At 41.8% G+C, this 10687-nt stretch overlaps 1 protein-coding gene across 1 annotated transcript in view; it reads right to left on the bottom strand.

The window, feature by feature from the left end:
• Positions 1–5807: 5807 nt before the first annotated feature.
• xpo4 (exportin 4) overlaps positions 5808–10687 on the bottom strand; it is an 85760-nt gene continuing 80880 nt past the window's right edge. Inside the window, exons 23-24 of the mRNA XM_047370085.1 lie at positions 9738–9830; positions 5808–7256 (exon numbers count right to left, since the gene is read on the bottom strand). Of these exons, the coding sequence (XP_047226041.1) occupies positions 7059–7256; positions 9738–9830 (291 nt within the window). The 3' untranslated portion in view covers positions 5808–7058. The remainder of the gene's footprint in view (positions 7257–9737; positions 9831–10687) is intronic.

The raw sequence follows: 10687 nt of genomic DNA, 5'->3' as shown, positions 1-10687 counted from the left end.
AAGATCATTGAGTTATGTTGAGTTCCTTCAACTGGACAGTGGTAGCAGAATACACCCCCTAGTTATGTTGGCCTCCCCCACCTTCAAATCAAACAAAATTTGTGTGAAACCTTGTGCAGCAAAAACCCGTTTGTGCTTCTTGTTTTAAAGTTATTAATGAAAGTTTAAAGGTCAAATGATCAATCAGCCCCCAACCTTCTTAACATCAAACGAAACTGGTATCAAGCATTTGTGCTACATTCAGCACAAATGCAATTGATTGACACCATCTTTGAGTTGAAGGCAGTAGGATCATGGGGGCTTGCTGGTTGACCTTTGGTGACCTCCAGAAACTTTTAATATCTTTAAAATGAAAGTGGCACAAACAGAAACGTTTTGCTGCACAAACATTTGACGCCAATTTTGTTTGATTTGAAGAAGGTGGGGGAGGCCAATTTAATTCAGCTGAATACTCCTACATGTTCACATATGGAGAAACTAAAATATCCCAACTACAAACAAACTACAGGAAAGCTTGTTAGAATGAAAGAGTCAAATCAAATTTGATTAAAGTAGTAATTGTAATTATTTTAATCATGTTGGTAGTGCCATTTGTCTTTTTTTTCTGAGCAAACGGTTGTTTAGGTAGCTGCTTGTTGAATCAGGCAGGAGCTTGATTGTAAATACAACTTTTTTAATTGAATTATTGAAATAAATTTCTATGTTTTTTATTTCTATTTTACAAAGATGTACATGTATATAAAACATTATTTAAAGTAGCACATCAGGGTCTGTATTCACAAAGAACCTCAGAGTCCTCTCCAAGAGCTCCTATCTAAGCCTCAAAACTATTGGCAAGGACTCCTAGCTGAAGAGTGATTCAGTTCTCTGCTGAGAGCGACTCTGAGCGAGGAGACAACAGAGATTTCTATCTTAGTTAGGAGGTGTAATGCTGTCTTCTGAGCTGTGATTGGTTGTTAAAAAAAACAACAAAAAGACAAATGTGCTCCTGGTAATCAATGGAGCAAAATTAACCAATGATAGAATTTAAACTGGATTCAGAAATATGTAAATCATGATGATAAAACTTAGCAAAATTAAATGGTCACACAGCATCAACATGTTTGAACGTAGCTTATTTATATGCTCATTTGTATTTGCTTATGTTTACTCCCCATGTTGGTTGTTTTCATACTGCATCCATTTCACATTAATTTCATATTAATAATTCAATTCAGTTTATTTATATAGCGCCAATTCACAACACATGTCGTCTCAAGGCACTTCACAACAGTCAGGTACATACATTCCAATTAATCCTAATCATTGAACAGTTCAGTCAGATTCAGTTATTTATTCAAATTGGATAAAAAGTTTTTCTATCTAAGGAAACCCAGCAGATTGCATCCAGTCAGAGACTTGCAGCATTCCCTCCTCCTGGATGAGCATGTAGAGACAGTGGACAGTCACTGGCGTTGACTTTGCAGCAATCCCTCATACTGAGCATGCATGTAGCGACAGTGGAGAGGAAAAACTCCCTTTTAACAGGAAGAAACCTCCAGCAGAACCAGAACCAGGCTCAGTGTGAGCGGCCATCTGCCACGACCGACTGGGGGTTTGAGAGAACAGAGCAGAGACACAAAAAGAACAAAGAAGCACTGATCCAGGAGTACTTTCTATGGGAAGGAAAAGTAAATGTTAATGGATGTAGCTCCTTTAGTCGTTTCACTTAGAAAGAAAGAACAGATAAACTCTGAGCCAGTTTTCAAGGTTAGAGTCTGAAAGAGAGCACATAGAGTTAGTTACAGTAAAAGCTCAGTCAATCGCCATGTCTAGGAGAGAGAAAGGGTTAAACACTTTAAGACAGGGCTATGTGGATCATCGGTAGAGGGTGAGCATTAAGTTGTTGCCAGCAGAAGCTCGGATGATTCCCCTCTCCAGAAAGGTGTCACAGGTAGACACAGAGTCAGGCCAGGTGTAGCTTCTAGGAAGAGAAAAGAGAGAAGATAAAGTAAAGTAAAATTAGAGAGTAGTATGAGAATGTAGCGAAGAGAGTGAAAGTGGTCATTATGTCCTCCAGCAGTCTAACCCTATAGCAGCATAACTACAGAGATAGCTCAGGATAATCTAAGCCACTCCAACTATAAGCTTTATCAAAAAGGAAAGTTTTAAGCCTAGCCTTAAAAGTAGACAGGGTGTCTGCCTCATGGACTAAAACCGGGAGCTGGTTCCACAGGAGAGGAGCCTGATAACTAAAGGATCTGCCTCCCATTCTACTTCTAGAAACTCTAGGAACCACCAGTAAACCTGCAGTCTGAGAATGAAGTGCTCTGTTAGGAACATATGGAACAATCAGATCTCTGATGTATGATGGAGGTAGATCATTAAGGGCTTTATATGTGAGGAGGAGAATTTTAAATTATATTCTGGATTTAACAGGGAGCCAATGAAGAGAAGCTAAAGTAGGAGAAATATGATCTCTCTTTTTAATTTTCAGCAGAACTCTTGCTGCAGCATTTTGAATCAGCTGAAGGCTTTTAACTGCATTTTGTGGACATCCTGATAGTAAAGAATTACAATAGTCCAGCCTTGAAGTAACAAATGCATGGACTAGTTTTTCAGCGTCACTCCTAGATAGAATATTTCTAATTTTGGCAATGTTCCGGAGATGAAAGAAGGAAATCCTAGAAACCAGTTTAATATGGGATTTAAATTACATGTCCTGGTCACAAATAACACCAAGGTTTTGTACTTTATTACTGGAGGTCAATTGAATACCATCCAGGTTAAGTGATTGACTAAGCAGTTTCTTTTTTAAAGACTTCGGTCCAAAGACAACAACTTCTGTCTTGTCTGAATTTAGAAGCAAAAAATGTAAAGTCATCCAAGTTTTTATATCTTCAAGACAAGCTTGTAGTCTATCTAACTGGTTGGATTCATCAGGATTTATGGATAAGTAAAGCTGAGTATCATCAACGTAACAGTGAAATGTTTCCTATGCTGCCTGATAATTTTACCTATTGGAAGCATATGCACTGTTCAAAAAAATAAAGGGAACACTCAAATAAAACATCCTAGATCTGAATGAATGAAATATTCTCATTGAATACTTTGTTCTGTACAAAGTTGAATGTGCTGACAACAAAATCACACAGAAATCATCAATGGACTGGATTTGGAGTCACACACAAAATTAAAGTGGAAAAACTCACTACAGGCTGATCCAACGTTGATGTAATGTCCTTAAAACAAGTCAAAATGAGGCTCAGTATTGTGTGTGGCCTCCAGGTGCCTGTATGACCTCCCTACAACGCCTGGGCATGCTCCTGATGAGACGGTGGATGGTCTCCTAAGGGATCTCCTCCCAGACCTGGACTAAAGCATCCACCAACTCCTGGACAGTCTGTGGTGCAACGTGACGTTGGTGGATGGAGCGAGACATGATGTCCCAGATGTGCTCTGTTGGATTCAGGTCTGGGGAACGGGCGGGCCAGTCCATAGCTCTTCATCTTGCAGGAACTGCAGACACACTCCAGCCACATGAGGTCTAGCATTGTCCTGCATTAGGAGGAACCCAGGGCCAACCGCACCAGCATATGGTCTCACAAGGGGTCTGAGGATCTCATCTCGGTACCTAATGGCAGTCAGGCTACCTCTGGCGAGCACATGGAGGGCCACAAAATGCCACCCCACACCTTTACTGACCCACTGCCAAACCGGTCATGCTGAAGGATGTTGCAGGCAGCAGATTGCTCTCCACGGTGTCTCCAGACTTTGTCACGTCTGTCACATGTGCTCAGTGTGAACCTGCTTTCATCTGTGAAGAGCACAGGATGCCAGTGGCGAATTTGCCAATCCTGGTGTTCTCTGGCAAATGCCAAGCGTCCTGCACGGTGTTGGGCTGTGAGCACAACCTCCATTTGTGGACGTCGGGCCCTCATACCATCCTCATGGAGTCAGTTTCTAACCGTTTGTGCAGACACATGCACATTTGTGGCCTGCTGGAGGTCATCTTGCAGGGCTCTGGCAGTGCTCCTCCTGTCCCTCCTTGCACAAAGGCGGAGGTAGCGGTCCTGCTGCTGGGTCGTTGCCCTCCTACGGCCTCCTCCACGTCTCCTGGTGTACTGGCCTGTCTCCTGGTAGCGCCTCCAGTCTCTGGACACTACGCTGACAGACACAGCAAACCTTCTTGCCACAGCTGGCATTGATGTGCCATCCTGGATGAGCTGCACTACCTGAGCCATTTGTGTGGGTTGTAGAGTCCGTCTCATGCTACCACGAGTGTGAAAGCACCACCAACATTCAAAAGTGACCAAAACATCAGCCAGAAAGCATAGGTACTGAGAAATGGTCTGTGGTCCCCACCTGCAGAACCACTCCTTTATTGAGTGAGTCTTGCTAATCGCCAAAGATTTCCCCCTGTTGTCTATTCCATTTGCACAACAGGATGTGAAATTGATTGTCATTCAGTGTTGCTTCCTAAGTGGACGGTTTGATTTCACAGAAGTTTGATTTACTTGGAGTTATATTGTGTTGTTTAAGTGTTCCCTTTATTTTTTTGAGCTGTATATTTAGTGAAGAGAATTGGTCCAAGTACTGAACCCTGTGGTACTCCACAATTAACCCTGGAGTTTAAAGATGATTTATCATTTACATGAACAAACTGGAATCTGTCAGACAGATAAGATTTAAACCAGCCTAGCGCTGTTCCCCTGATCCCTACAGCATATTCCAGCGTTTCTAAGAAAATATTATGATCAACTATATCAAATGCAGCACTGAGATCTAACAAGACTCCTCAGTCCTCCTAATATTAAAATTCAGCATTTTACTGTGATTTAGTATTTGTATAATGAGGTTTATTTTGGTAAAATGACAAAACAAAATGAAGAAAAAAAAAAAGCTTGAGAGAAGCAGCAGAGCCTGAAGAGAGGAGTGTTGAAAGGTAGATTTGGTCCTGGGATCACCATGGGAACAATCAGGCATTCCCAGCAGATCAATGCTTCGTTCCCTCTGCTTTCAGCACCAGCCTGGAATGTGAGCAGTTCTGGTTCCTGCTGCAATCAGAAGCTAGAGAGGAGATAGCAGAACACCAGAGAACTTCTCCACAGACGGGGAGCGTTGGAGATGACTACTTAAGCTTACGCTGCTGACATCATGAACAATACAGCAAATACTTATTCACCTCATTTACATCATATAGGGCAAAAATAAATGGTTTAAGCAGCAGTAAAGGTAATATTAGGATGGATAAATAAATAATAGAAATAAAAAAAACAAGTGAACAAAATTACAAACAATATAGTACAGAATTTTTTTAATATCCGTCTTTCCAACATCTTCTCTGCTTAAGACACTCTTAGGCTCACTAAAAGTCCTCCTCACTATTCTTAACATTTCCTCACCTTAGGAGCTCTCTTAAGGCCTAAGATGCTTTGAGAATAATTTTTATCTTACCGAGGGAAAATGCTAAGAAAAATCTTAGAATTCGAGAAATTCTAAGATTTTTCTTAGCATGACATCACTAGGAGCTATTTTTAGTCTTAGGATAATACGGGCCTATATTGAATGTGAGGAAATCTTTAGCATTTTATTTTACAGTGTTAAAAATATTGGTGGGCTCTAACAATCTAACTAAAGATATTTGCGTAAGAAATATAAGAAAAGCTAGAAAATGTCATTAGAAGCAAATCCGACAAGCTGATAAAACCAATTCCTGGTATGTGTTACTTGTAACAAGAAGCTTCGGTGAAGGTTAAGGTGAACAAACCTCCTAACATTTTAAACTGGTAGAAGAGCACTCCAAAAATACTGCAGAGACCAGAGGGTTTTATACAATAGTTTATGTACACTTTTATACTTCATTAACAAAACAGCCACATACAATAACTGGGATAGTGCTCTCAAGGAAGAGGATTCTGGCTCCAACATAATGCTTCCACAAGTGGCTCTGCTCCTTTTTATTTGGTAAGTTATTGCTGTCTCTCGCTTCCAACAGTCTGCTTTAATCCAGTGTTTGTCTGAGGAGTCGTCCTGTGGATGTGCTGCTGTAGAAAAATAACCCGCTCCGCCTCACAGAAAGGTCAACTATGATCCAAACAGAAAAACAAACCATCAAACCGCTAAGGTCAACATGGTGCAAGTTGCTCCCTCTTTAGCTGAACTCGTACAACCTGCCATCTCTACTGGCATATAAAAACCTTTCAGTCCTCTTTATTCTTTAACTGAACATTTCCAAAGGTTCCTGGTTGAAAACATCATACATTTATACGTTTACTGTATATATATTTATATATATATACACACAGCATCTTTATTTTGGTTTTCTGTCGTCGCCAACAAGCAAATGCTCTCTTGTGCTGTGGTTCAGCAAACCTCAAAAGATAGCCGGACGCGGCCACACATCGGCTGTCATGGCAACGGTTTTTGTGCATGCATTTCGGACTGGAAGTGCTGTACTCTTGGCAGAAGGTAGGCACAGTCTTTATAGTTTGACTTGATGTATGACATGGTCCATTCATGCAAACATCGAACAATCAAGAAAACAAAGGCACTCTGGGAAGGACTGGGGTGTGTTTGCTGTGACACTGAACTAAGAGAAAGTTACATCACATCCAGAATCTAACTAATGGCATCAGGTCTCATCCTTAGTGTGTGTGTGTACATATCAGAAGCCTTCACACTCTTGAGCAGGAGGAGGACAACACCAGCCTCTGCACTGCCATTCATTATCATGATGGCCGGCACTCTGTACCTCTAACAAAGAAGGAACCTTGGACCGAGTCCGTCTGCTCTGCAGTCCGGTTTGAAGAGATTACTTCTCCATCAACAGCTCTCGAGACGCCGCGGGTGCGATTGTACAGAGGGGTGAAAACAAAAAATGATTAAAAAAGGGATCCCAGGTGAAATAATGGCAAACATTCGGCTGAGAAAGGATCCTGGGAGGCAGAGGGATCCGGCAGAGCCTCAAAACGTCTATATCGAGTGTAGTTCCCAGGTGTGATGCAGAGGGGCTGGGGCACGAAGGGCGTCTTTGATTGGTTGGATAAAGTATTCACGGCTGCGCAGGTTCTTAGTGGTTACTTTACGCAGAGGAGGCCGCCAACGTTGGCCACGAACTCCTCCAGGCTCTTTAGGAAGGCGACCTTCTGCTTACGGTCCATGGTGGGCGGCGTGCTGCTGGCCGTCAGCTTGTTGAAGGCGTCGGCCAGCCGCTGGTAGATGATGGCGTCTCTCTGGGAGGAGAGCAGCGTTTCCACCAGCTCCGAGTACTCCGCCTGAAAGAGGAGCATCAGAAGGAAATAATCATGAAGCCATGTTTTATTTTTTAAACAAGACAGTCTAAACCAAACTTTATTTGGTTAACAAAAAACTACTACAAAAAGATTAAGTTTATATTACAATTTTATACATTTAAATTGTACAAAACCTAAAACAAACATCTTGCCCTCCAAGACTGAAAGTCCAGTGAGGTTGTGTACATGGATATTTAAAGATGTCCCTGGTTAATGTCCTGAGCTATCAGACTGTAGCTGGGAGCAAACTGTGGTGTGTGAGACAATTCTGTCTGGTCTGTGGCGTCTCAGACCGCATCCAGAGTCTCTCCATCTGAACAGTGTGTGGGCTGGATGTTTCCTGCCCTATATGATGTTGCGTGCCATATCCCTGCAGCGCTGTGTGTATAAATGGTCCAAGAAGGTGAAGTTGGAGCCGATCGTAATTTCCGCAGCTCTTAACTGTGATGCAACTGGTGAGGACGCTGTCGACCTGCCCTCCATACGCAACAGTGAGAGGTTGCCACCTGAGCCCTGCCTCCTCAGGAGCCGTATGAAGTGCAGGCACCTCTTCTTCACAGTTACAGCAGTGCGTTTAGTCCAGCTCAGGTTGTTGGAGAGGTGAAGGCCGAGGAGTTTGCATCTGCGTACTTGATGGTGAGGTGGTTTTCCTTTGTGGAAACACAGTGATGGGTATAGAAAGTAAACAACTGTGGGTTGAGGCAGCATCATTGGGGTGTTCCTGTGCTGGCTGTGAGCTCAGCAGACCTTCTGGCCTCCACCTGTGGTCTGTCCATCAGGAGATGGGGGTTGGAGCAAAGATCTGCCGGCTTCCAAACCAGCTTCACAGGCTGGAATCTGTTAACAGGAGGTGCCTTTCCTTGTGTGTTAATATACTGCAGAGTTGTTTGCTTGTTACCATGTGGGTGTGTCTTCTGTAGCAGCCATCCGGTGTTCCAGCTAAAGAGGAGGCCCGCTTCAAACCCAGCTCTAATATAGGAAGTGAGCTGATGAGAGCAGGAGTTTGATTGGTTGAAATTATGAAGTCAAAGTAATTTAAAATAATAATTTGACTTATAAATTGTGCATCTGTATACATATCATGTTTGCTAAATGTTTCATTATTGATAAAGAATTCTTAATGTCTTCATTAATTATGTCAAAGTTAACTTCTTTGTTTCTTTTCCCACTCTGCAAGACTGAGATGATTGGCTAATTTGAATTAAGAAGGTGGGGTCTGAAGTTTATATAAGAGGACTGCTGGATGCAGTGTTGCCAGGTGTACGATAATTATCGTATTTGTACGATAATTTTGCTCTCTGTACTATCAATAATCCTAAAATAGGCAAAATGTACGATAATTTGACCATTCCGTGAATGTGTGGTTGTAATCAGTCGTCATCAGCTTATCGCCAAAGTCTGTCGGAGGTTTTTTGTGAACCTTGAAGGCATCTGTGTCTGGATTCGGAAACAGATGCTGGAAATTCCAGCCAATCGTGCTTTTCTAAATGTGACCTACAAGTGACGTGAATGCGTTGGAATCAGAACAACGGCCATGATTGGCTGAATAGTCCACTGCGCCCATGATTGAGGAAAAGAAAAAAAGAAAAGAAGAAGCAGAGCCCGGTGGCACTGTGGGGCTGCAGCTGATGATAAATCCATTCCGTTCTGACGCCACAAAGCTGCGAGTGTCTGTTAGACGCTATTCAACACAACAGACTTGTTATTTTGGTTATGACGAGTGTACGATAATTTCCCTCAAAATACGATAATTTTATGTCTCTAGTACGATAATCCTACATTTCTCACCTGGTAACACTGGCTGGATGTAGCAGAGAGATTGACAGAAGGACTGCCATTTTGAGAACTGTTGTGATGGCTAGAAAATAATAAACCAACTTTGTTTGCTTTACAGCAAAGTCAGAGTAATGTTCTCTCTTTTCCACACTACACCTTGCAGCGTAACACATGTATTTGGCAACAAACACTTGGAACATTTGAAGAGTTATAAATGTTTAGTCTTCAGTGGTTGGAATCTTTTTAAAGCAAACCATTCATTTCCTTTAAGAAGTGATACCGCCCAGCCAGGACAGTTTATGGAGTAAAATATCAGCTGCCTCCTGCAGAGTAGTGCTGTAAAAGGTCAGGAAGAAAAGCCCTCAAAACCTTTCGAGTTGCTTGAAAGGTTCAAAACGTTTTGTCTCTGTATTGCTGTTCAGTTTGGCTTCTTTAGTTTGGGATTTGCTCAATTTAAACTCTATGAACTCTCGACAAAGAAAAGATACAGAAATCAAGCTCTAGTTTGTTTCATTTGATAGACCAACAATTATGCTGCCTGGAAGTGTCACCAGTTTAATCGCATAAGCTGCAGAGCAACACAACAGCAACCAGATATCCAAGCTTAAAGAAACTAAATTTGACAAAAGTAGGTTCAGACTAGACTATTCAAACACTGCATAATGGCTGCATGTCATATTTTCTTACCTGATGCAAGCACACCAGTGTGTAAAGGGCTTCCCCTGCTGCCACCGTCATCTCTGTGTTGTGTTTCTGTAGCACCAGCATGTCAAACACCAACTGCAGCCACATAGTGGGAGAGATGTCTCATTATAATGATGATCACCTGAACACAAACAGGATTCATACCACAACATACCAGAGGATTTCCCCAAACGGAAAATCTGGTTTTTATGTTGTGATTGATGAAAACTGGTCATTTATATTAGAGAAGGTTAACGATTTTGCTGTTCGGTATCTGAGAAAAGTTAGCTTTAGCTGCTAGGTCCTTGCAGGACGCGACTCAAAGTCAATGCAGGACAAAGCAGACCTGTAACGTTAAAGTGGAGCAGAATTTGATTCAGTAAGAGCTTTATTCTGCCACAGAAACTAAATTATCTGACCGAAATGGGAATTTTCCTCTGCAAAAACCTCCAACCTGTAGTTTGGTAAACACCATTTCTCTCATATTTAAAAGCCTTCCTGGAGCAATGAACCAGTGATATTATTTTACCCAACAAATGCACATCTAATATGCAAACTCTGTGAAAGGGACTTTCTGCTTCAGACCGTCAACCTCAAAGCAGTACAAACCCAGTACGACTCTAGTGATGTCAAGTTTGTCCTACTGGGGTTGCCGTAGTAGGTCAGCTACAGTTTTGAGGGAACAATGCAGCTGTGTCTCGCCCACGGCCAAAACTGAATAGATTAAAAAAATAATCTAAAAGGAGGAAATCAGGAAAATCTCATAAAAACAAACACAACTCAGACTAAAAAGAAAAATAAAACAATTAAATGTGGCTTACTGAACATAAGATCTCTCTCTTCAAAGACTTTGCTAGTTAGTGACCTGATTTGTGACAATCAGATTGATTTATTTTGCCTCACAGAAACCTGGCTGCAGCAAGAGTATTATGTTACTATAAATGAGTCAACTC

This window comes from Girardinichthys multiradiatus, chromosome 7 (genome assembly GCF_021462225.1).
Source record: "Girardinichthys multiradiatus isolate DD_20200921_A chromosome 7, DD_fGirMul_XY1, whole genome shotgun sequence".
NCBI lineage: Eukaryota > Metazoa > Chordata > Actinopteri > Cyprinodontiformes > Goodeidae > Girardinichthys > Girardinichthys multiradiatus.
This window is presented reverse-complemented; position numbering and strand designations above follow the sequence as displayed.